The 27,732-nt window shown below is 28.6% G+C and overlaps 2 protein-coding genes across 4 annotated transcripts in view; one reads left to right on the top strand and one right to left on the bottom strand.

Moving 5' to 3' along the window:
* p47 (NSFL1 cofactor p47) lies at nucleotides 1-1,418 on the top strand. Its single transcript, XM_047052867.2, has 2 exons — nucleotides 1-925; nucleotides 1,005-1,418. Exons 1-2 carry the CDS (start codon nucleotides 126-128, stop codon nucleotides 1,204-1,206), a joined length of 1,002 nt encoding a protein of 333 aa, XP_046908823.1. The 5' UTR covers nucleotides 1-125; the 3' UTR covers nucleotides 1,207-1,418.
* The window catches only part of LOC124491150 (uncharacterized), a 26,751-nt gene continuing 309 nt past the window's right edge, over nucleotides 1,291-27,732 (bottom strand). Inside the window, exons 2-24 of one of the 3 annotated variants that reach the window (XM_075734488.1) lie at nucleotides 27,095-27,592; nucleotides 26,755-27,026; nucleotides 15,709-15,800; nucleotides 14,679-15,639; nucleotides 11,180-11,262; nucleotides 9,966-11,058; nucleotides 7,713-7,841; nucleotides 7,522-7,571; nucleotides 7,289-7,363; nucleotides 6,763-6,882; nucleotides 6,436-6,556; nucleotides 5,819-5,907; nucleotides 5,531-5,647; nucleotides 5,325-5,423; nucleotides 4,385-4,552; nucleotides 4,208-4,302; nucleotides 3,737-4,151; nucleotides 3,456-3,611; nucleotides 3,099-3,273; nucleotides 2,779-2,974; nucleotides 2,609-2,669; nucleotides 2,436-2,524; nucleotides 1,291-1,493 (exon numbers count right to left, since the gene is read on the bottom strand). In XM_075734488.1, coding sequence (XP_075590603.1) covers nucleotides 1,481-1,493; nucleotides 2,436-2,524; nucleotides 2,609-2,669; nucleotides 2,779-2,974; nucleotides 3,099-3,273; nucleotides 3,456-3,611; nucleotides 3,737-4,151; nucleotides 4,208-4,302; nucleotides 4,385-4,552; nucleotides 5,325-5,423; nucleotides 5,531-5,647; nucleotides 5,819-5,907; nucleotides 6,436-6,556; nucleotides 6,763-6,882; nucleotides 7,289-7,363; nucleotides 7,522-7,571; nucleotides 7,713-7,841; nucleotides 9,966-11,058; nucleotides 11,180-11,262; nucleotides 14,679-15,639; nucleotides 15,709-15,717 — 4,314 coding nt within the window. In that variant the 5' untranslated portion in view covers nucleotides 15,718-15,800; nucleotides 26,755-27,026; nucleotides 27,095-27,592 and the 3' untranslated portion in view covers nucleotides 1,291-1,480. Of the gene's footprint in view, nucleotides 1,924-2,435; nucleotides 2,525-2,608; nucleotides 2,670-2,778; nucleotides 2,975-3,098; nucleotides 3,274-3,455; nucleotides 3,612-3,736; nucleotides 4,152-4,207; nucleotides 4,303-4,384; nucleotides 4,553-5,324; nucleotides 5,424-5,530; nucleotides 5,648-5,818; nucleotides 5,908-6,435; nucleotides 6,557-6,762; nucleotides 6,883-7,288; nucleotides 7,364-7,521; nucleotides 7,572-7,712; nucleotides 7,842-9,965; nucleotides 11,059-11,179; nucleotides 11,263-14,678; nucleotides 15,640-15,708; nucleotides 15,801-26,754; nucleotides 27,027-27,094; nucleotides 27,593-27,732 lie in introns of all 3 variants that reach the window. The other 2 variants (XM_075734487.1, XM_075734486.1) reach the window with 2 other exon arrangements.

Here is a 27,732-nt window from a genome sequence, read left to right on the forward strand (position 1 = left end):
CTCAGATGACTTGCAAAAGGTGTTTTTAAGTTTCAAACTTATTTGATTTTTTTTAACGATTATATATTGTTTGTATTTGTCACTTTCCATTTAAGAAATCGAAACATTGGACATCACCATCAGAAATGTCGGATGACGATTCAAATTCAAATTCAAATAATAAACCGGTTCCAAAACCGAATACATCACGTAATTCAAATATAGCAACATTGTCATCAATCAGAGATGATAGTGATCCTGGTGGTCAGGCATTTTATGCCGGTGGTTCTGAACATTCTGGTCAACAAGTATTAGGACCACAAAAATCTAATCGTGATCCAAATAATATTGTTTCGGAAATGTTTAAACAAGCACGTGAACACGCCATTTCGGAAGAAGAATTGAATGCTAGTAAAAAACCGAATAAATCAACATTCAGTGGTATTGGTGCTACACTTGGATCAGCTACTGAAATTTCTCGTAGAATTTTTGGTGGTCCATCATCATCATCTGCTCATCATTCAGACGATTCAAGTGACTCGGATCGAGATACTACATTGAAATTATGGCATGATGGATTCAGCATTGATGATGGTCCGCTTCGATCATATCAGGATCCATCAAATGCCGAATTTTTAGCATCAATCCGTAGTGGACAAATTCCTCGTGAATTATCACGAGGAAGCAGATCTGAAGTTCATCTAAAAATGGAAGATCATCGTACTGAAGAATATCAAGCACCACCGAAAAAACCAGCTAAACCATTTACAGGTGAAGGTCAACGTTTAGGAACACCGGCAAGTGAAATTATATCACAAGTTGGCCAACTTGTATCAACAGATCCAGCTTCTAGAGAACAAGCCTTAGAATCGGCCAATGCTTATCTACAATTTGATAGTGCACAGCCACATACACGAGTCCAAATTAGATTAGCTGATGGATCAAGGTATGATTCAATTTTTTTTCACCAAATTATTATTAAAATAAATATTTTTTTTACAAAAAAAAAACAAAAACATCAACAGGCTTGTTCCACAGATTAATATCGATCGTCGCATATCAGATTTACGACAATATATTTGTTTAGCACGACCAGAATATGGTGCATCACAATTCATATTGATGACAACTTTTCCAAATAAAGTTATTGATGATGAATCAATTACAATCAAAGATGGTGGTCTATCCAATGCATCAGTGGTTCAATGTATCAAAAATGATGATTGAATTTCTTACGAGATAGCGAGAAAACGGCGATGATGATACACGAAATGTGATTGATTTCTTTTCACACACACACACACAAGAATATGAGAAAAACATTTTTTTATTTTAATTACAAACACAAACGCAAAAAAAAATTCATTTAATACAAACAAACAAACATGTTTTACAAAATATGAAATGAAATAAAGAAAAAAAAATGTTCATGTACAATTAACGTTGTTGTTGTTGTCGTTGTCGTTTTTTTTTTTTTTTTTTTTTTGGTTTTGCTTGTTTATCACACACGAGTTCTGGTTTTTTTTTGTTGTTGTTTGAAAATTTGTATAAATAAAGATAAAAAAAATGATGATGGTAACAAATATGAAATAATAATAAAGGCAGGAAATAAAAAAAAAACAAAAACAAAGAAAAAAAATGAAAATAACAACAACAACAACAGAAAAAAATTGTGAAATCAAAGATTTATCACACAGTAGAATTAATCGCCAAGATTATTATGTACAATACAAAACATCGGCAACAATAATAAAGAAATTTTTTAAAGAAAAAAGGAAATTGAATTTGTACGATAGTAATGGTAGAGATCGAATGAATTATTATTGTTGTTGTTGTTGTTGTTTTGGTTTAATTAATTTTTTGTTTTCTTGTTATCACTGGGTTGATTTTTCCAAATCATCATCATCATTTGTATCCCTAGAATATGAACTACAACAACAATAACTATATATATGATATATTCGAAGTTTTTTGTTTGTTTCAAAAAAAAAAAAAAATTTTTTGGATACGATTGCATTCGTGATTATACCATTCATTCATATTTGGAAATATACGCATTCAAACGACAGGATATTAAAAAAAAAAAGACAATTTGGATTCGATGGACAAACACATGAGGACAAATAACGATGGAAATGGATGATATTATTGTGGATGATACAAACATAGACACGTATAAAGTAGTAAAGGACATATTATCAGATCAGGTTGTAGGTACGGTGTTTTTATTTTTTTTTTTTTTGGTCAATCAATCAATGTATGTGTATATAGAATCATCAATGAAAGGAATGAAAGATGATGAATGATTTAAGAGAATGGAGAAAAAAAAAGATTGAAAGAAAAATATAAAACAAAAAAAAAATCAAAATGGACATGAACTAATTAATTTAGAGGAACACTAAGATAGATAGAAAGGATAGAAGATTGGATGGAGAGAAAAAAAAGAGAATACTCACTTTCGAAAAAATGATAATGAAAAACGTGATTTTGGTTCAGGCAATGCTGCCATTAACATTGGCATTTGATTTTTATGTGTAATATGTATCTTTGAGAGAGAGAGAGAGAGAGAGAGAGAAAAAAAATGGATTGAATTCCTATTCGATCATAAATTGTTGATTCAAATACATACAGTACAAGGAGGCTGTAGCCATGGTTCACCATCGATTTGCATTGGAAAACGTTTTCGTGTTCTAAATTATAAAACAAAAACGGAAAAAAAATAGAATGAGATTAGATTAATAATTTTGTCCAAATTAATTAATTAATTATAAACATGAATGATACTAATGATGATATTACCTTATCACAACACTGCTACATTGTGCTAAACGACGACCAGAAGCACGAAGACCAGCTTTTACTTGTCCCATATGCATACAATTCTCAAGGCCAATCACTTCAATGATTCTATCACCAATATCTTGTACAGCATTGGCTAAATCTTTATTGATACTGGCCGAACTTTCACCATAACCAGATATGCTTGAATTGGATCCTTGAAATAATCAATATAAATAGAATCAATGGATATATATAAAAAAAAATTCGTTAATATACAATAAATGAATTGGTTGACTTGTTCGATATATAATGTGGAGAAAAAAAAATTGTACGCTTACTTCGGTGATAAATACCATAGGATTTTATCTTTGATCTTTTCGTTGATTGTTGTTGTTTGTTTCTTCTGACATTTTCACCCCAAAGATTAGAGCCACCATAAATGGATGGTATATTAAGTACGGCAATTCCCTGTAATGAAGGGCCATTTTTCAAGTCCAATTGAAGACCATCACACTGTGTGCGTGTGTTTGTGTGCGTATGGGTAAATTGCACATGTACATGAATAAATTTCGATCGAATTAATGGATGAAAATAAAAAATAGCAGAAAAAAACCGTAAATATTTTATCGAAAGAGAGAGAGAGAGAGAGAGAAGGAAAGAGATAGACCATTGACCATTTTCAAAAAAAAACTAACCATTATTTCTACATCTTCATGAAGATTTTTGCAAGTAGCAAAAAAAGTTTCTGATGTTGCAAATTCAAAATACCACATTTTATTCTTCATACGGCTATTGAATTTTTCTGGATGTTTTTCACGTTCCAAATGAAATTTAAATGCAATCGATGCATCCTTCATATTATTATTATTATTATATATAAATTATAAATGAAAAAAAAAATACAACGATAGTGATCATTGATCAAAGATTCAGATATGAATAATGTAACAATACACACAAACAAAAAAACACATACCACACCGATACTGAAATAATTATTAAATATATTACTAGGTATTGGATCACCTTTTTCACCACTTGATTCATTACTACTGATATCGATTTTCCAACGATCCAACATTACTGTACTGGATGTTTCAACTTTTTTCATTATTTTATTCAGGCTTTCATTATCATATCCAGGTCCCCAACGTAAACAACGTGCTAGATCATTACCAGTACCAAGCGGTAGTATAGCTATAGGTGGAATGGATGTAAAATTCATTTTATCGATTGTATCTAGTATCCAACCAACAGTACCATCACCACCACAACATAATACACGAATATTTGATACTTCTTTACAAAAACTTAATGCTTGATATGGTCCTTTGATTGCAATATTATAAACTTGTCGTGGATTCAATAAATATTGGAATTTACGTAATATTCTGTAAGTGAAGAAAAAAAAACAATAAAATCACACAGTTTCACACATGCAACATACCGTGTTCCTTGTCTACCACCACTTTTCGGATTAATCAATACAATTAATGGATGTTGGCCCAATAAAGGCGTGATTTGAAATGAAATGGGACTCATCTAATTGTATTGTATGAACATGGAAGTCATTAGTTAGTTTTTTTTTGGGATGAACAAAAATAGCAAAAAAAAACAAACTTACATTCTCCTGTTGTTGTTTATTACGTGCATTATTATCCGATGCTAACAATGGTAAAATTGTCATTTCGATTGGTACACTATGTGTTTCAGATATTGGTGTACGATGTTTATTTCGTTCACTACCACCACCACCACCACCACGTTCACTATTAACACTACGTTGTCGTTCCTTGTGGAAAAAAAATAAAGAAAATTGAAATTGCATCATTATTATTGTTGGGCCAACAATGATAATAAAACAAAAAACTAAATAAATGACAGAACAAAAATACAAATAATTAAACACATTGCCGGGTAGAAAATGAAGAATATAAATTCCGTTTTAAACAACAACAACAACAACAACAACAACAATTATACGATTCGAAACATGACATAGCAAAAAGAACAAGATGATAACATTGATAATAATAAAAAAGTTACTACTTCATTGACAAATTATTCCGAAAAAAATGAATGAATGAATGAACAGATATAAAATTCAAATTGATTCGGCAACTGACTTTGCTGATGTTCTGTCATCATCGTCATATAGTTATTTTTTTTATATATATTTGAATCCACAAAATAAACTGAACAAAACAAAACAGGAAAAAAATTCCAAAACACATCACATCACTATTACAGAATATTACAGAATATTATTTTTGTGATGTTTTCATGTAACAAAAAACAAAAAAATAAAAGTTACAATCTAAAAATTCCAATGAAACTGAAATGAAAAAAAACACTAAAAAAAATTCTACATTTGACATTTTTTTTCTCTTGTTTTGTTTTTTTTGTGATTTGATTTGACTTGTTTACATGAATGTGTGTGTGTGTGTGTATTTTTATGTTTTTTTTTCTTTTTGTTCATTATATGGCCACATACATACCAAAAATTCTTTGCCAGAGAACATTTATGTGTATATGGTATGTATGATATAATAAAAAAAACTTACCAAAACAATAGGCACAATTGAAACTGGTGCCAATATATGATCACGATGAACACCAAGATTACATTCTGGTGGTAATTGGGAAGCACAATGATTATGTAGCTAAGATTATGTTGTGTATACAAGAATTCATGAATAGAATAATAATAATGAAAAAAAAATAATAATAAACAGATTGAAATTAATAATATCAAATATAATATAATTACCGTCATTTGACACCAACGGCAGTGTAGACCGGTTATACCATTATATGATTTTACTGGTTTTCTACATTTATTACATTTTCCCGTACAATTGCCTTCGGTCCAATGATGTAAAAATACCTATATTCGCATGTATTCGTGTGTGTGTGTGTATGTTTTTCATTATTTGATTTTCAACAATAACCATGTTAACAATTGAATAAATAAACAAGAAAATGAAATTTTTTTTATTATTATTATTATCATGAAAAATGATTTCATCAATGATTGAAAATTGCAAAAATAATTCACCTGAGATGTTTTCTTTGATTTTGAATAGGTACTAATACAGGATGCAGGCGCTCGTTGTACACATCGTTCATGAACGGTATATTTGCAAACTGTTAGAATAACAGAACAACAACGAAAAAAAAATTCAATAGAAAAATATAATTAGAATTTTATAGCAAAATAAAAATATTTCATTTGATTCATATGTGGAGGCCGATAAGTTGATGGGAATTCCGTTGAAACTTTTTCTTTTTCTCTCTCATTTTTTTTGATATTTTTAGCAATAATTTTCATCATCATTACATTGCTACCTATATAAAAAAAATTTATTATTCATCATCATATATACATTCATTCTGAAAATGTCAAATGTATAATCAATCAAATTTTTACACAAACAAACTTATTCCATCGAACAATGATGGTCAATGATCTAATCAGATTGATTTGAACAAAAAAAAAAAAAAAAACAACTGAGCCAATTATTCTAGGCCCCCAAAACAACAACAACAAATAAAAAAGTAAAAGTAAGAAAAAAAATCAGGCCCAGATTTAATTTGAAATATATATAATGAAGTGGGCAGTAAAAAAACCAAAAATATAGAAAACAACAACAATAACAAGAAAAAAAAACTTACAAACACAGCATAGACCTTTTTTACCAAGGCCAACCAACATATTGAGACAAAGATTACAATAGGCAGGCCTATTGAAATGTTTCAATCGCCATACGTGATTGCCATCATCTTTGACATTTTGCTTGAAAAAAAAGAAAGAGAAAAATTTTCAAAAAAAAGAAGAAAATCAAAATCAAAACAAAACAAAAAAAAAATAACAACAAAGCATACTATTATAATAATATAAATAAAGAGGCAATGGATAAAAAAATAGGGAAACCGAGGCGAAAAGAAAAATAAATAAACAAGGACCAAAACGAATAAAACGAAAAAAAATGTTCCAAATACCGAATCAAGTCCCAAAAGAACTAAAAGCGGAATGGTTGTCAGTCCACCACGTTTCCATTCTTCCAATGAAACTGTTCCATCAGCATCGTAATCAATTTCGATCATCATTTCTTGAAGAATCTGTGTATAAAGAAGAAGAAAAAAACATCAAAATCAGTTATTTCTTTTTCATCATCATCATTGAAGATCGAATGATTCTTTTCAATTTGGATTTTTTTTTTCAATCGAACTTTATTCTTAAAGAAAAAAAAATTACATCAATTCTAATTCAGAGACCTATATGTGTCTGTGTGCATGCAACCGCTGAATATAACAACAACAACAACAACAACAACAAAAAATTGAATGCAGTGAAGCAAACATTTTAAATGATGACGATGATGATGATCGATAAAAAGAAATTCTAATCCAAGAAAAAAAGAAAGAAAAATTCCTATCATCATTTGTGTGTTTGTATAGTGTGTGTGTGTCGTTATTTTTATTTTTCTACTTTCAAAAAAAAAAAAAAAAAAAAAATCCAACTTACGGGCTTTAATTCTGAAACATCCCAGCCAAGATATTCGGCCACTGTCATCATCTGGTCAACGATACAATCCATTTCCTTTTATTTTATTTTTTTTTTTTTGGCGATTGAAAATAAATAACAAAACAAACAAAAAAGAATTTGCATTGAAAAAGATTATTATTGCAAAATGTATACGTGAATATAGTCATGTATATTACGTGATATCAAATGTTATACCTAATATTTATACTTACATTACTATCAAGATATCCATTTCCATCCGTATCATAAAGACGAAAAATGACTGATTAATGATCCATAAATGTGTAGATGGAAAGAAAAGAATCGAAAGAAAAAAAAATTTTCAAATTCATCAAATTCAAAATAAAAAAAAAACGAGAAAAACGAGATAGACGCATTTGAAAATAAATTCCAATTGACATACATTCCAATTTATCTTCTGGTCTTCCAGCTTCAAGCAATGATAGATAACAAACAACATCTTTAAGTGGTACCCATAATGAATGGACATCGATATGTGAACTTGTTTTCCTTGAAATTGGTTTTGAAATTTCTATATTTTTTTTTTTGGAATGAGAAAAAAAATTTTGTCAAGAATTTTGAAATAATGATATGAAAATATTGAAAATAATTCACAAAAGAAAAATTCACAGAGAGAAAAAAAAATGAAAAGAATCCAAAGGATTTTATGGATCAATGATTCTGTATAAAATTTTTTTTTCTCTTTTCTTTGCATTTCTCTCATCGTTTTGTTGATGCAAAATGAAATTCTGTATGATTCCATTTTGCTGAATAAACATTACGGAAATTCGTTTGTATGTGTGCAACAAGAAATGGAGAATTCAGAAAAAAAATCTACAAATTCATCAGCTATCTGAGATTGGTATTGATAATAGCAATAAAAAAAAAAATACAAAAGAGAAACCTCATTATTATCATTCATGATTACATAATTCAAAAAAAATAATGATGATGATGATTCTATATTCTAATAATATTCATTCGAAATGTATACATAGGATGAATCACAGAAAAGCGAAACAAAACGAAAAAAACCACAGGCTGTGTGTGTGTGTGTGTGTGTGTGTGTGAACATCCGAAATATGATAATGGAAAAATAATAATGATTTTGATGATTGTTGTTGGTAATAATAATAATAAAAAAAAAGGTTTAGAAAATCAACAACAACGATAATAATGGCAATTTCGTAATTCTAATTTGTTTGGTTTTTTTTTTTTTTTTGTTATTATTTATCATTTGTCTGGTTGGTTGGCAATATATCATCGTAGAGAATAAGAGAGAGAAAAATTCATTGTAATCTCATTTTGTTGAACTGAATTGTTTTATGATTGCGACACACACACACATCAATCAATCAATCACTTTCATCACTGTTTTTTTTTTTTTTTTTTTGGTTTATTATTATCATAATTCATTTATTTATCTATCTTGATTTTCAATATTCAATAATAATGGTGGTTTTTTTTATGGCAGCCGCTTCAACAACCACCGCATTTATATTGAATATAATGACGATGATGAATGCTGATGAATGCTTCAGGGTTTTGCAATTCTGGTTAAAAAAAAAGCCATCCAATATCATCATCATCATCATCATCAATTTATATTTATGACACAATATATTCAACCACGTAAACAAGAGAAAAAAAAACAAAGAAAAAAATTAATTAACTTGTTTTTTTTTCTTGCTTCTGTTTTCATACCATACAATATCACATAGTAACACACACACACACACACACACAGATGGAGTTATTATGATGGCCATATGTTGGTCCAGAATTAAGTGTTTAAAAACCAGAATAAGGGGGAAAAAATAGAAATTTCCAGTTTCAAAGAAATTATTATGACCACACACACACACACACACACATTTGAGAATCAGATTGATGGGAATGGAATACAACAAACAAACAAGAATGTAGAAAAAAAAATCCAAAAATTTTTTTTGTTGTTACTGGAAAAATATATAAATAACTAAAAAAAAAACAAAACAATCCAGTTTCTGTTTTCTTTTCTCTCCGTTATTGTCATCATCATCATCATCATTCAATCTCTGTGTATATAGCGTTTTTGCTTGTGTGTGTGTGTGTAAAGTTTGTCATTATTCAGCATGTGTTGGTTGGTTGGTTGGTTGGTTGTTTGGTTTTGTAGATTCAACCAACCAACCAACATACACATGCTGATATTTGAGAAGTGAAGAGAAAAAAAAATTGAAAAAAAACCAAAGAAAGTAAAAAAAAAAGCTTTTTCAATGTTTTCTCAAATGTCAAACGAGAGTTTGTCCATCATCATGTTCAAAACCGAAATGAAAAAAAAATATTAAAATAGTAGCTTGTTAAGATGATGTTGTTGTTGGTTGGTTGGTTGGTTTTGTCTACTCAACCGTTGACTATAGAAGAAAAAAAATACGGATGATGATGAGAATCAAGAATTTCAAATTATTCAATTTTTTTCCAAAGCTTTCTATTCAAAGATTTTTTTCTTTTCATTCACATTCTAATTCTTTCTCATCATTTCCTTCGAAAAAAAACATGTGATTTTTCTTTCTGTCATTCACATTCTGGCTATATGCATGAGTACAGAAATTGGTTTTTTTTCTATATATTTATAGAAAAAAAAACTTTGACATATAAAAAAATCGAAAAAACTTACGTGCAATATTAACAAGTAATGAATTATTAGATTTTTTTGATGAATTTCTTGATATTTGACTATGATTTGGTGATGATTCAAATGATTTTTGTTCCCGTAAATGATGATGATTCTGTTGTTGTTGTTGATGATGATGAGTAAATGTAACTGGATGGACGGATGCACTACCAGCACGAGATCGTATTGATTGTCCAATAATATCTAAATGTTGATGTTGTTGTTGTTGTTGTTGTTGCTGTTGTTGGAAATCGATAATATTATTCCGATTCACATTGGTTGATGGATGTGATAAATTATGTAATCGTTCTGTAATTGAATATAATTTTTCGGCCAATATTCCTGAACAATATTTTGTTGTTGTTGATAATGAATTTCGATTTGTTGTTGAATTATTATTATTACTAGTGTTATTATTATTCACATGAAATACAATCGAATCACGAGTTAATTCAGGTAATGATCCACTTGTTTTATTTTTTTGTGATTGTTTTTGTTGTTGTTGCTGCTGTTGCTGTTGTTGCTGTTGTTGTTGTCGTTGATAATGTTGTTGTTGTTGCTGTTTTTTCATCGTTTGATTCGGTGAAATTGTTATTGGTGTTGCTGTCGAAATAGCTGATGATTGTAATCTGGATTCTTCGGGATCCGAATTCGAAGGCGTTGTATTTAAATTAATTTTTTGATTTTGTCCCGATATTGATGTTGATATGTTTCCGCAGCCACCACCACCACCACCACCACCGCTGCTGCTGCTTCCACCGATACCACCTAAACTAGTAAAATTAAATTTTGCCTGAATTGAATGTATGGCACCGGAAATGGCACTATTTGATTGTGAAAAAATTCCACCACTAATCAAAGAATGATGATGATGATGTGATGTTGTTGTTGTTTCGTTTGTTTGACGTTGTTGTTGTTCTATGGAAGTTGTTGCCCATGATGATGTTTGATGATGATGACGATCATCATGATGATGATCATTATTATGTTCAGGTTTTTTTACAAACGATAAAAATAACCGCTGTATTAGATCCAATGAAAGTTCATTTTCCAAATAAATGCTCATGAATGTTTTAAAGCCTTCCAAATCGATATCCTATAACGGTTGAAGGCATCCATTGGCAAACACATGGAGGAAAAAAAATTCAAATAAAATTAGTAAACAAACAAACAAACAGAAAAAAATATTGAATTTTCTTCTTTCATCAAATATTTACTCCTTCAGGATGATAACGACTAAGTGCACCAATATCGGATTTGAATTCACATTCCAAAATATCTGTAACTTTTTTATTCGAATCTAGAGAATGGAAAGATAAATTGAAAGAATATATTGGATTCATTAGTTTGTTTGTTTGATTTGCAACAAAAAAAAATCAATTCATTAGCTGAAAAAACAAAAACAAAAAAAAAAGAAGAGAAAATTAATTGAAATTAGCTGCTGTTGTTAGTTTGTTCTTTTCAAATTATTTGATTTGTTTGTATGTCAACAAATTTGAAATCCGATTTATGAAACAAACAAATAAACAGACAGACAGACAAATTGGATGACATGAATGAATATTCAAAAGATTCAGGTTATGTTATGTTTTTTTTTTTGGATCCATCACTTTTTTTTCTGCCTGTAAACACAGAATATTCTGAAGAATTATTTCTCTCTCACAACACAAACATACATGTCAAACATTGTAGGAAGAATCATGCTTCATTTTTTTTCCTGATCCAACAACAACAACAGAATCACGAATAAAAATTCGAATTGGAAACAGCAACAACAAAAGGGTGAAAATAGAGAAGACAAAAATTCCACAGAAAATTTTTTTTTTCATTTGAAAATTTCGCTGCTGTTGCCTGTTTGATCGAACCACCAATCATATATCAAACACACACACACACATATTTTCACGAATTTTTCGTTTCATTACGTTGATCCAAACAATGAAACAAACTATAGGCGGTGTTGTTATTATATGCATAATTTGAAAATTTTAAAAATTTAAAAATAAATTAACATTAAAAAAAATGATAAATTAACAAATGTACTACCACTTTTTCTTCTTTCAATTGGAATGTTTACACACAGATGATGATGATGATGATGATGATGATGAAAGTCACAATTATATTAATTGGATTTTTTCTTGTTTGTTTAATAAAAAAAAAAAATTTTTTTTGTCTACATTTTTTTTGGATTATGATGATGTAGAAACGTGTGTGTTTTTAATCATCATCATTGTCTCATTGGACATGAAAAGGTGTAAATGCGTCATTCAAAAATGACGGAGCCATTAAAAATTTCTGCTACTGTCATCATCATCATCATCATCATCATTCAAACATTCAAACATTTGACATATATGTGAAATGTTTGTTTAATTATATCCACTATATATTGTAATCAATCATTGAAAATTCTAAAGGTCAAACTCACTTTAATAGCCAGGAACAAAAAAAAAGAAAATTCAATATTAAAATTCAGTTCATGATCATAAAGAATTGTAAAAGACGAAAACAAAGGATTACACACACACACACACACACACACACAATGAGCAAAAACTTTTTTTCTTTTCTTTTCTTTTCATTTTGGAACACAATAATCATGGAATATCGAAAAAAAAGACGAACAACAACAACAACAACAACAACAAGTCCAAATGTTTTCATCATTGAATTAAATTTTGAATTGAATTCCACATATTATACGCTGAAATTTTATGTCTCTCTCTCTCTCTTACTCTTTCTAAGACTTTCTTACATAATCAGCAACATTCTTTCAGGTCTTAATAGGAATTTTCTGTTTTTTTTTTCTTCATTCTATTTATTGACAACAACATAAAACTTGAACACCAAAAAGAATTTATCTTTCTTCATTCATTTTTCAAAACAAAATTAAAGAAAAAAAAACTTTTCTTATATATACCAAATATTAAAGAATGGAAAAAAAATTTTTATTAATGCTGCTGCTGCTGCTGCTGCTTCTGTTGTTGTTGTTGTTGTTGTTGTTACCATTTTTGTTTTTGTTTATAATATAATCTTCTTATCAACGAATAGAATAATAATAATATATATTGTTTCTGGTCAATAATATTTGGATACTGGCCACCATTTTTCCAAGCCTCCCTCCCCCCCAATAACCTAATTTTCCCTTCATGTGTGTGTGTGTGTCTGTGTTTAATTCTAATTTTTTCCATCGTATGTTTGCTTGCATGCCTGTCTAATATGTGTCTATTTGATTTAATCAAATTGATAATGAAATTCAATACCGATCATCAACAATTAATTGTCATATATAAAAAAAAACACATTGCTTACATTTAATAATAATAGACAAGCTATATACTGTATTTTTGATCGTTTTGATTGTCGTTGATATTTGGTTACTTTTTTATTATCTTAATCTTAGTCTTTTTTTTTATTTCAAGAATTATTTCGTTGTCAACGATCGTCTTATTTTTTTTTCTTCGAAGAAAAAAAAGCGAATTTGATAAAAGCGAGAGATTTATTTTCAAATACACACACACACACACACACACAAACAGAGAGAGAGAGAGAGAGATGGTTGAAAAATGAAGACAACATAATGATGATGATGAAAAATAATAATAAAAAAAAATACAGTTAAAAAAGAAGAAAAAAAACTTTGGAAATAGAAACCTAGATACTGTTGTTGTTGTTGTTGTCGCTGTTGTTTTTTTTTATCGACAAAAAAAAAGAATCGTGAAATTCTAGGAATATAAAATTGTCGGTGGAAAAATAAAAATATAAATATATATAAAAAAAACAATAATAAAAAAAAGCAAGATAGAATGATGTTTAATGTGTGTTTTATTATTATGCAATGATTCATGATTCTGGGTGCGTGCGGGTGCGGGTGTGTGTCAATACAAAAATTTTTTTTTTTATCATCATCATCATCAGTAGCAAAACAAAAATCGGTAACAAGAATAATAATAAAAAAAAAAATCTAATAGGATATGATTCATGAATCTCATGAATGAATGATGAACAAGAAAGTCAAGAATTCATGAAGAAAAGTTTCATCATCATTTATTATTATTGAATCAAGCAAGAATATTCCTGCGTTTTTTTCTGCTCAGTGTAGCCAGTGTATTAAATAATATATTCAAATGGATTGATTGATTGATTGATTGATTAACTGATAAAATCTTATATAGATTCATATCAGCGACAAAATTAATAATAATAAAAACCCTTTGAAAATGAAAAGTTTTTCTAAAAAAAAAAAAATTACAGTCAACAAAAAAAAATGTCATCCGATTTCAGTTGATGATCAATTCAATCTGTATCTCTCACAGTTTCTTCATTTCCAAATCAGGACAAATTAATAATACATTTCAAAAATGAAATTCTACTATTGCCTCTCTCGATTGACATTATTATTATTATTATTAAATGAAAAGTCAAGTGATTATTATTCAATGACCTAAGAGGCAATACGCCCTTATCTAAAAATCAAGAGAGAGTTAGAGAGAGAAAACTTTTTAAACATTGTGTCTGGTATTTTCTTTTTTTTTCTGACATATTTAGATCATATGAACAAATGACAAAAAAAAAAAAAAACAAACAGAAAAAAAACTGTCATCAATGTTGACATGTACCATGCAAACACATACACACAGACACAGACACACAATGATGAGATTCAATTGAATATTGATCAAGTGAAAAAAAATAAATAAATAAAATACATACATTGAATATATTCCTGTAGGGTTTCAAATTCACTTGGTGACAATTTTTCCCATTTAAGTTGTGTTGTATTTTCCGGTAATAATGATGATGTTGCTGTATCTTTTTCAATAAGATCACCACCATCACCATTATTGATAGCGGCTGCAGTAGTGGTAAGAATGCCACCACCACCACCACCACCACCGACAGTACCACCACTATCCGATAATGTTGATGTTGGTTCAGGAATATAAAATTTTTGTTTTTGTTTATTTTTCTTTTTCTTTTTCTTATTTTTATTTGGTTTATGGTGTTTTCCATCATCATCATGATGTTGTTGTTGTTGTTGTTGTTGACTTTTTTGACAATTGGAACGACAACAATTTTCATTTCTATTTCTATTCATACAAGGACTATGAAAACGATCAGTGAATAAATTCCATGTTGAACGAAACATTGAATAACGATTTGAATTTGTAGATTTTGTTGATGTTGATGTTGATTGTTGTTGTTGTTGGTCTGGTGGCTGGTCTGGTTGTTCTTGTTGTATAGAACAATAGATAAGATCAGGATGATGATCCCGATTATCATCTGGAATATTTCGTATTTCATCATCATAATCATCATTATTATTATTTTGATCTATTGGTTCTTGTTGATCATCATCATCATTATCATTAATATCCATTTTTTGATGACAACGACGACGACGATGATGACGACGACGATGATGTTGATGTTGATGTTGATGTTGACTACTACCGGTCACCATTGATTCACCTTCCATCGATGGCGATGATAATGGTAATGAATTTGTTGTTGTCGTTGTTGATGTTGATGTTGTTGTTGATGATGATGATAATGATGATAATGATGATGATGATAATCGTCTTTGATGTTGTTGTAATAATGTTGTTGATGATTGCTGTACATTATCATTATGATGATGTTTGACATCGGTTGTTTTATATATATTTGATTTCTAATCAATAGAATTCCAAAATAAATTTGAATTTTGGTCATTTTTTTTTCTACAAACAAACATACTTACATTGGTCATAAGTTAATGAATCGAATCGAATGGATTTTTGAATCCAAAAATGAAAAAAAACAGCAAACAGCAACAAACAAGTTGTAAGGCAACTTTTTTTCCGGTTTTTTTTATATATATGAAAATAAAATGAAAGAAAAAAAATTTTTTTTTATTGAAATTTTTACAACCAGATATAACAAAAAAAGAAGCAAGAAAATTCCATTTTTTTTTTCTTATCACATCATATCCTACAAACAATTTGTCAACACATCCATAAAATACAACAAGCTTATCATCGAAAGAGAACGATACCAAAAAAAAAGATTATCATCATCATCATCATCATGATCGTTGGAACTGGAAAAAATTTGTGATCAGCTGCAATCTGCTTAATTGACTAATTTCTTTCATCTTAAAAAAAGACAAGAATCGGAATTAAATTCCGAGCAGGAAAAAAAATGGAACCATTTCTTTTTTCTTTTTTTTTTGTTTCTCCCTGTCCAATTTATTCGATCCATAGAATTCGTTCAATATTGAGAAACAAAACAAAAAAGTTTGTACTTAGGGGATAAAAAATAAAGTTGAATGCACCATAGATAGTGTTTAACACACACACACACACACACATATGTTTTATATTCGTTAATTGAGGTTTTTTTTCGTCGTCTTCTTCATTCGGGATTCTCATATTCATATTCATATTTTTTTTTTGAATGTTTTGGGTGTATATTGAGAGAAAAAAAATTAGACATAGATCCATTATACAAAAACCCAAATATGGAACTAGTAGTAGTAGTAGATTGTATCTATCGTTTTTTTTTGTATCGTTATTAAACAAAATAAATAGGATAGCAATCCATTATCCAATCAATACATACATACACATGAAAAAAAAACCTAAAATGAGATTCATAGGATAATTTCTACACACACACACACACACACACACTAGATTCCAGAAATTCAATAAATACCGACCAAAAACCAATAAGCATCAATCAGTCAGTCAGTTAGCCAACCAGCAAGCCAGCAACAAACAACAATTCAAGCAGATTGTTGCCAAAAAAAAAAAAAAATAACAACAAAACAGAATTACATTCATTCTTCTTATTCTTATTTCTTAATAGCCTCCAGCTAATCCAGATAATAATAATAATATTATTATTTTTGGGGCCCATTTTTTTTTCTCACACCATACACATACAAAAAAAATCCACCATTATCGTACAATACAATTTTTCTCTTTCTGTTTTGTTTTGTTTTGTTTGTTTATTCATTTCATTCGAATTCAAGAATCTTATATCCAAATGTTTTTTTTTTTCTTCTTCTTCATTTTCATCTTCTTGTTTCTTCTCGGTAATAATAATAATAATAATAATAATCATCATCATCATCATCATCATGTTATATAATTCAATATAAGTGTGTGACCCGCTGTTTTTTTTTTTGTTTTGTTCTGCATCCATTTTCACCATTTGTCGCCAAAATTATATCATTTCTCTATCTGATGATGATGATGATGATGATGATGATGATGATGATGATGATGGAATCCATTTCATCTTTCATGATTCTTCGGTTTCATGATATAAGAGAAAACAAAACAAAAAAAAATGCCAACAACTACTTTTCGTTGATTCACAGCGGAATATAAAAACAGAATAAAAAGAAAACCAACCAATGGAACCGACAAAGAATAAGAAACAAGAAAGAGAGAGAGAGAGAGAGAAAATGTCGCTGTTGCTACTGATTTGTTTTGGTTGCTCAATAGGGGTGATCGATTCGGTTTTGAATAACAATTCAAGCATTATTATAATGGAACTTTTCGCATTTTTTGTTTTTGTTTTTTGTTTGGAAATGTTCCATTGTAATATTACTCTCTCTCTTTTTATATATATGTTTTTGGTATGAGAGAATATTTTTTTTTTTGCTGTAATAAATTAACATCATCATCATCATCATCATCATCGGTTTTGTTCAAATAAGGAATGTTTGATTCTGTATATATATATGGAGTATACAGAATCACCATTAGTAGTACGACTACTTTTATGATGATAGGAAAAAAAAGTTTAATAAAAAACAAAATGAAAATCAAAATTCTGTTATTACAAACGGTAACCAATTACCAATTATATATTAAAAAGGAAATTTTCGTCCCCAATATATTTAAAAAAAACATTTGGGCACACACACACACACACAATTCAATTTGCAATATTTATGGTCAAATTAATAGTGAACATCACATAGTGTAACAACAAAAAAAAATGTCAGAAATGTCAATGAAAGAATAAATGTACAAAAAAAAAAAAAAATACGAAAGACAGAAAAATTCAATTATTTTGCCATTAAGGGTGAAAGAATATTCTGTGTTTTTTTTGGAGAAAAAAGAAAAAAAATAATTTAAACTTGCTAATGAAATGATTGGAAAAAAAATAAACGGTCAGAACAAAACAAAAAAAAAATCCACAAGCAAATTGATTGAAAACAACATTTTCCATCGATGAGCAGCAGCATTCCATCGTATGCAATATCATCATGTGAATGTGAAAACATTTTTAACACACACCAAAAAAAAAAAGAAAAAAAAATGTTTCGATGGAAACCAGACCGAAATCATTTTTTTTCTCTGCTTTCAACAATTTGAATAAGGTGATTTTGATCGTGATTTTTTTTTGTTGCAATGTTATGTTAATGGATATACATATAAAATGTGTGAATTTTTTTCACTTTTTTTTTGGCTTAATTTTGGCTTAATTTTACAGCATAAATAAATAAATAGATCACGCATTGATCATCATCATCATCGTCACGAGATCATGATCATGATCATGAATGTAAAAAAAAAATGTGAAATCAATGTGTGTTTGTCTATGGAAATTGATTCACACAAATAATAAAACATCATCATTTATTTTTCATCATTACAACGGTATTATTAACAATTTCAATCTAATAATCTGGCTATTGAGATTTGTCAAAGTTTTTTTTTCATTTTTTTTGTGTCCATTCCATTAATGGCTATTTATTATTGAAAACTTTTCTTTTTTGGATTTTGGATATAATACAACGAGATTGAAAGAAAAAATAAGAATTTTTTAGCAATGAGGTAGTAAGTGAAAATAATGGACCAATCATTTCAAGCAATCAGGCAGAAAAAAAAACAAATCAATGATCATTGAATGTGATTGAGAAATGAACCAGAAATACAAGAAAAAAAAATAAATTCTTATCACATTGTAATTTCAAAAAAAAAAAAATAAAAAATGGAATTGAAAATCAGAAACAAAACAAAACCAGAAACACCAACAGCCATTTTTTTTCGATTTCCATAGAACGGAATAATGTTTCAGAATTTTTTTCTCTCTTCATTGTTTAGTTTGGGAAAATATTTGTAATTCAAACTTGGTATAGATTTTTTTTTTTTGAAATATTTAAATTGTGTGTGTGTGTGTGTGCAGCAAGTGAGAGATAAATATACCAGAAAGAAACAAAACAAAACAAAACAAAACAAAACCAAACACGACGACAATATTCCATCAAATGGTACAGACACAAGAATGTGAAGCAAGAAAAAGAAGAAGAAGCAAGAAGCAAGAAGAAGAACTAAAAATCGGATTCTATTCAGGAAGTAGTTCGTAGATGATGATGATGATGTTGATGAAAAGTGATATCATTGTTGAATAATTAAAAATGATGATAACCATGTATCATATATATGATGACACGCACGAATGAATAGGATTTTTTTTCCGGGACCAAAAAAAAAAAAAAAATTCCACCATTCAATAACGAATTTGAAAACTGTCCATACAAACAAACAAACAAACAAATATTATGGATAAATGAGACTGTAAATGGATCTGTAACATACACACACACACACACACACAGACGAATATATCTCAAGTTTCAATAGTTGAATAAAATAAAAATGAAAATGATATGATATGATATTATTCGATATAGATCAAGAATTTCTTTTTTTTTTTTTACTTTTCTGTTTTCATTTTTTTTCCACTTTCGATTCTTGAGTATATGATGAAATATTCTTGTTTTTTTTTCACGTGAAATATATATATAAATAAATATATTTTAATTCTGGACACACAAATGTCATGTTGTTGTTGTTGTTTTTTTTCTGTTTTTGTGTCTTACTTCTTCTTATCACTGAATGATTATTGAATGATTACTGATGGTAAACAAAGCAGCTGCTGTAAACAAAACAAAACAAAACAAAAAAAAAATCGGATTCGTTGAAAAAAAAAACAATAAAGATCTCCAATTTGATTGATCTATTTGTGTGCGAGTGTGTGTTTTGCGTTTGTAATTTCAAACCAAAACAAAACATGTAAAAAATGATAAAATCCTCATCATCATCATCGAAACCATACTGGATCTATGAAAGTATGAAAAAAAAACCAAAAAAAACAATGACAATAGAATATAGTAGAGGATTTTATTATTTTCATTTACATCGTCAATCATCATTCACCATCACCATCACATCATGATCATCATCATTCGTTGTTGTTGTTGTTGTTGTTGTTGTTGTTGTGGTTGAAAAAAAATGACAAATTCAACTCATTGTTATTATTGTCCATATATATAAATATAAATTTAACCATATTCTTATGTGTGTGTGTGTGTGGGTGTGTGTCTGTGTAATTTTTGATTAATAATGGTATAATATAAAGAATAATAAAAGAAATAAATAGCTTATATATATATTGCGGTATAGAATATATATATATTCTGAATGGCCATACTTTAACATTTACAATGATGATATATCGTTTTGTTCTTATTCTTTTTATTTTCATTTTTTTTTTTGGTTGAAATGAATTTGGCCGTGTAAAAAAAAAATGTCTTGCCAAGCGATTCTTAATTTATTTTTTTCAAACAAACCAACCAACCAACCAACCAGTCAGTCAGTCAGTCAGCTAGCGATAATCATTGTCATTCATATGAATGAAAAATATTCGTATTGCACCGGCTGGCATATACCATTTCATTTTATTTCATTCCATTTTTTTTTCGTTGGAACGGTAGTTGAATCTTTTCATTTCTTTAAATAAATAAAGAATCCAAATGAAAAAAAAACGGTCATTATTCTTTTTCTCACTTTTCATATTTTCTTTTTCTTTTTTTTTGCTGTTTTGTTTCAGATGTTTCTATTCTTGGTGTTGATGTTGGTTATAACAAATCCATGGTTATACATTATGATCATTTGTTATACATTTTCTACTGATGAGATTTTTTTTTTGTTCTTCTACTAATAACAAACACACACACATGGATTTTTTTTTTGTTCATTCTATCGTCACATGTCCAAATAGAAGAAAACACAAAAATTCGACTTTGGATACACACCCAGATGATGACAACAACAACAACAACAACAAATCATACAGCCCCTCCAACCAACCCACCCCCGCAAAAAAAAAATTAGAAAAACAATCAACGAAAACCATACATATGAATATAAATAAATATATCACATGTAAGTGAGAATAATTTTTCCAATTTATTTTCATCTAATTTGTCTGTGTGTGTGTGTGTGTGTGATGTTTAGCATCTGTGCAAACCAAACAATAATTAGAATAATGACGATGATGATGACAACCGAGAAAAAAATATCATTATGTAAGTCTTATTTGTTTTTGTTTTTCTTCTCTGGTTATAAGTGGTTCATCATCATTGCAATGATGACTAATTAATGTACAAAATTCATAAACACACACACACACACATATGCAAACAAATATCATCATCATCATCATCATATATTAATGATTAACTTGTGTTTGTGTGGTCAAAACCAAAACCAAAAAAATACTGTTATATAACATTAATGTATGTGCCACAAAATGTGAATGTGGAACCACCACCATCATCACCATATAGAACAAATGATGAGATGAATTCCAGAAATTATAAATCAACAACATAACAATGACATAAACAAACAAACAAACAAAAAGTTTTGTCCCACAAAAACAACAACAACAACAACAACGAGAAAGAATAATTAATCAATCAATTGTTAAAATCATCATCATCATCATATTTACACAGATCGAATGTAGATCAAAGTGACAAAAAAAAATATATAAATCTCTTCTACTATAGAAAATTACTACTACTACTACTACTACTGGTAATTAGTAAATTCTAGATATGTTAATGTTCCAAAATTAAAAAAAAAACACACACATACACACAAACCACTAATTCTACTATTAGAATTATTATGATTGGTTTTTTTTGTATTCAATTTTGGATTTGACGTCCAATGTGTTTGTCGCATACAATGCTGAGGAACAATAATAATCCACACCACAATGTAATGCTGGGAACTACAGAATTTCCAAGAATAAATGGGCGAAAATAAAAAAAAACAAAACAAAACCAAATAGAACGAAACAAAACTTGTAATGATGATGATGATGATGGTGGTGGTCGTCGTCGTCGTCGTCGTGGTGCTAGTGGGGTGGTAGTAGTGTTTAGTGATTAACTGAATTAAAAAAAATTTTTTTTCTTTTGCTGAATAGCAAGATAGAGAGAGAGAGAGAGAGAATAAATTTACAATTCCGTTTTGCTGAATAACAACAACAACAACAACAACAAAAACAACTGAAACGACAATGAATAATAAATTCTTGGTATATACTGGAGAAAACCTAGATTTATATTCTGTTTTTTTTTACATTCTATGTTTATTCCATCATCATCATCATCATTTATTCATTCAATTCAATCATGATATTCATTCATTCATCATGGTATTTTCCATTCAAACACTAATAGTAATCATAATCATAATAATAATAATAATAATATCCGCAATGTTTAGGGGCAAGGATTGATGGCATACAAAAAAAACTATGTGAGTGAAACGAGTATATTGTAACACATTATCGAAATGATTTCGCCTACGCCTACACACACACACATACACAGAGAATATAAAAAAAAACAAACGAAAAAAAAATTGACAATAATCAACAACAACGACAACAACAACAACAACAACGAAAACAAAAACAAAAATCCAAAAAAAAAACAATCAAACTGAAGATGATGACGACAACGATGATGATGATGACAAACAAAATGAAAAGGTTTTTTTTCTAGAGAATTTTTGAAATTAAAAATAAAAAAAAATAAAAAATTTCAGAGGATTTTCACTTTATCACTCAATGATGATCATATATATTCTGCTGCATTTCTCTCCAAAATCCATGATTTTCAAATCGGTTTCGAATATAAGATCCAATGGCTTGAAAATAAAAACCAAATAAACAACAACAACAACAACAACAAAATAAAAACGGATAAATCTTTCAAGTTTTTTTTGTTTGTGTGTACAGGACATTTATTATGATTTTCACAGACCAAAAAAAAAAAAAAAAAAAAAAAAATGTTTCAATGATGAAAACAAAAGAAAAATAGAAACAAATTTCATGCTTGAAAAATAAAGAAAAAAATTCTTATGGATTTGTTTGTGATCGATTGAGTGGAAATTCTCATTCTTGATAAAAAACACTAACCAAAGAATTTCAGTGAAAAAAATGAATGAATGAACAGCCAAACAATAGAATCATCATTACTGAAACAAGAAAAAAAAACTGAATGATTGATTTTAATAATAATCAAATTTGATGAAAAAAATTTTTGAGAAAAAAAAATTGAAAAAATTTTTTCTGTTTCTCCCAAATTCAATTGGATATGATTGATTAGATTTCGAGATGGTCAAGATGTATAATATGGCGGCCGCCATAGCCGCTGCCGCCACCATCATCATTAACTAAAAAACCGAATCAGTCCACTTTTCAAAAAAAAAAAAAAAAAAAAACAAACATACAAGCAAACCAGACAGAAAAAAAAATCCGGTTAATATTACCCGGATATAGAATATTAAGTGAACCGAAAACAAAAAAGAGAAAACCATACACACACACACAAATCTGGTTAATTTCCATTTCCTATTTTTTTGTTTTGTTTTGTTTTGGCTCTACGTTTGTCTATATTAAATATGATATGATGGCCAAAAATGAAATGTTACAAACCAGTGAAAATATCAAAAAAAATGACATATATTGACCATTGATATTGACTTGTATGATGCATTGAATAATGATGTTGATGATCGACTATAACGACAACGACAACAACAAATATGAAGACGATTTGTATTGAAAGTCAAAGAGCACATGAATGAACAGACACACACAAAAAAAATCAAAAAAGAAAAAAAAGATTCAATCTATAGATGGCCATTTATTTGTTCATGTCTGATATTGGTATGGTCCAACAATAATAATCGGCCAAACCAAAAAAAAAAAAAAACAAAACAAAACAAAACAAAAAAAACGATAATCATTACTTGTCGAACTTTTTTTTGTTTTGTTTTGTTTCTGTTTTTGTATTTGAATCACTATCATTATCAATTTCTTCTGCGATTCAAATACATTACAATTGTTTTTGCTGCTGCTGCTATTTGAACAAAGTTTTTTTTTGTTTCTTGTTCGATTCATTTCATTTTCAAAATTTTTTTTTCACATCTATTCAACTTTACAGCACATTCATTCATCCATCCATCCATGTGGTGACGACAATCATCAACCAATGATGATGATGATGATGATGATCGTTTTTTATTTTTTTTTTTATAAATTTTCTTTTGTAATATTTATTTAATATAATGATGTATAACCAAATCGAATGAACCGAATGAATGTGAACAATGAAAGCAATAATTCAAGCAGGAATGGGTAACAAACAAAAAAAAAACTATCGATGTTTATGACGACTATAAATGTATGCATACAATTTAAATACAATGAAAACTTATTCTTAACACACACACTAAAAAAAAACGCACGCACACACGAAAAAAAATCTTCAATTCTCATCAAAAAAGAATCAGAAGTTTTTTCATCCATTGATTCATTCATTCATTTCATTTGGATAAATGTGAAAAAAACGAAAAAATCCGAATCGAAATAAAAACAAAACGAAACGAAACGAAACAGCAAAAAAAAGTTTACAAAATTGTAAAGTTTAAGCAGCAATTGATTTATGATTTTTTTTTGTCTTCTTATTCGCTTGTTTTCAGTGAGAAAAACGAAGAAAAAAAAACATCAACACGAATTTAGATTCAGATTTTTTTTTAAATGCTGATGATCGATTGAATGAATGAATGAATGAATGAGACGATCATGTGGTAGCACGCGTTTTTTTTTTGTTTCTTTTTTGTTCACATCGATTTTTTTCCTAATGTATGTATTTGGATTATTTTTAAAACAAAACAAAAAAAAACCAATTATAGCCAATTGGTGTCAATCGATCGATCGATCGATCGAATGAAATCATTTCACATTTGAACACAAATATCATCATCATATCAAACATTTTAATCAATTAAATTTGGCTAATAAACACTGTATTTTTATGTCATAAACATACACACACACACACAGTGTGTGTGTTAAAAATGACACTAATAATAAACCTTTTCATTATCATCATTATATCTAAATAATATCGTATGACGCCCAATTCATTCAACTTTATTATTATTATCACCACCACCACCACCACCATCACCACCATCACCACTATCACCACACAATCATCTAAACATAATAGAATGGAATAAATTATTACTGTTTCAACTTATATTTGGGCGTTGATCAATTTATTATTATTGGCAACAACAAAAACAACAACAACAACAAAGACAAGCTAGAAAGAAAAATTATCAAATTTCCTATAACTGTTATTTATTGTCCGGTTGTTGTTGTTGTTGTTGTATCGTCGTTTGTTTGAATTCCCCTGTTGGCCATTGGTCAATACCGGAAAAAGAAAACCAACAACAACAACAACAACAACAATGGAAAACAAACAACAATGGTGTGTTGAAAACAGTGAACAGTTTGTTATCAATTTCATAGGATTTATCATATATACACAAACCAAAAATAAATACAAAACACAATTGAATTCAATCAACAACACACACACACACACACACACACATGGAAAAACAGACACTGAATTAATAATGAATCAAGAAAAAAAATACAAAGAATAAAGAATAAGATACACACACACAGATACAAGAACAGTTTAACAGAATAAACGGAAAAAAATTACTCAAGTTTTTTTTTGGAACACCATAAATAAATGGATGAATGAATGAATGAATGGAGAAAACAAGGAAAAAAAAGAACAACCAAAAATATCAACATAACAAAAAACAAAAAAAAAACACACAAAAAAACAAAACAAAACAAAACACCATTGAATATAACGATTTAAGAGTTGTCACTATATTCATTTGTAGGTTGTTGTTATTATTATTATTATTAAACCATACAAATGGTTATCATATCTTCAATGATCATCACGATGATGATGATGATGATAATAGGTACGTGAATCAAATAAAACAATCATAACATCATCATCATCATAAATCAAAATTAATTAAATGTAATTTGTTGATGTTGGAAGATAAATTCCTTTGTTGTTGTTGATTGTAATTGTTATTGAATGTCTTGAGATTGAACTAGTCATCATCATTGTTTTTTTATTATCATTCAATGATGGCATCAAGTGATGATGATAACGATGATCATCATCATCATAATGTCTGATTCGCATACTCAAGATAAATATCTATGGATACTAATATAAATACTATACAGCTAAAAAAAATAAAAAAAACCGGATTTTGATTAATTGGATCATTTTTTTTTGAAAAATAAGCATAAATTGAACACTTTGGATGGAACAATAAATGAAAAGGGATCAGTGGTGAAAAAAAATGGATATAAAATTTCATTTTCAATTGAATGGTGATAATGAAATTTCATTTCATTTGATTCCATTTTTTTGATTCAATAAATTTTTCATTCCAAAAATAGCACACACACACACTGATGATGATGATGATGATGAACACCAATAATTGAATTTTTTTTTCGTAAAAAAAGAAAGAAAATTTTGACCAGAAAAAAGAAGCGAAAGCAAAAAAAAAAAAGATGAACAAACCTTTCTCATTTATTTTCATCAAATGTAATTTGATTAACGAATCCCCATCGATGGATTCAATTCGTTATTTTATTTTTTTTTTAAAAACGGTGATGATGGTGGTGCTGGTGGTGGTGGTGGTGGTGGTTGATGAATTGCTCGTTGATGAATGAAAACAGTGAATTTTTGATTATAAAAAAAAAATGAAACTGTGTGAACCAAATCTCAAATCCTAAAATATAAACCGGAAATCCTGTACAGTCTACTGTACAGCAAACAAACAAAAAAAAAATCTAATTTTCATAAATGACAAACAAAAACATAAAAAAAACTGAAAAACTAAAAAATAAACGGAACTCACACATTCCACATACGGTGATTATTGTTGTCGTTGATTATTGTTATCGTTGTTGTTGTTGTCGTTGTTGTTGTTGTTGTTGTTGCTGGTGAAACATTCTGATGAATGTGTGTGTGTGTGTGTGTGTGCAGCAAACAAACAAACAAAAAATTGAATAAATGACCACAGATAATTCTAATATTCTTTCAAGAATTTGGTCCGGAATAAAAACATTGAGCCATGAGCAAAACAACGACAACAACAACAGAAAAAATGTTTGATAATAAAATGACGACAATGATGATGATGATGATGATAATGTTCAAGAATGGGGTAATGACAATCGAATAAATAAATAAACAAAACAAAACAAAAAAAAGCGCGGAAATTATAGAATGGCGATAACGACAGTAATGAGGCTACAAAATGGTAGATATAGACGACGACGACGACGACGACGGCACATACATCACTGAATGTTTTGACATTTTCACATAGATTTTCCTATAGGAATTCAAAATTCTAGAAAAATAAAAAATAAAAAATTTTCGATTATCAATTATTTGATCGGAAAATAAAAAAAAAAAATTGAAAAGAAAATCCAATCATACACACATAAAATGCAAAAAAAAAACGAAAAACATATATTCATTGAAATCGTT

Source organism: Dermatophagoides farinae, chromosome 10, assembly GCF_024713945.1.
Source record: "Dermatophagoides farinae isolate YC_2012a chromosome 10, ASM2471394v1, whole genome shotgun sequence".
Lineage (NCBI taxonomy): Eukaryota > Metazoa > Arthropoda > Arachnida > Sarcoptiformes > Pyroglyphidae > Dermatophagoides > Dermatophagoides farinae.

Coding starts and splice junctions, on each gene's coding strand:
- p47 (XM_047052867.2), top strand. CDS start 126: ATGTCGGATGACGATTCAAATTCAAATTCAAATAATAAACCGGTTCCA. Junction 926..1,004: donor AGATTAGCTGATGGATCAAG/GTATGATTCAAT, acceptor AAACATCAACAG/GCTTGTTCCACAGATTAATA.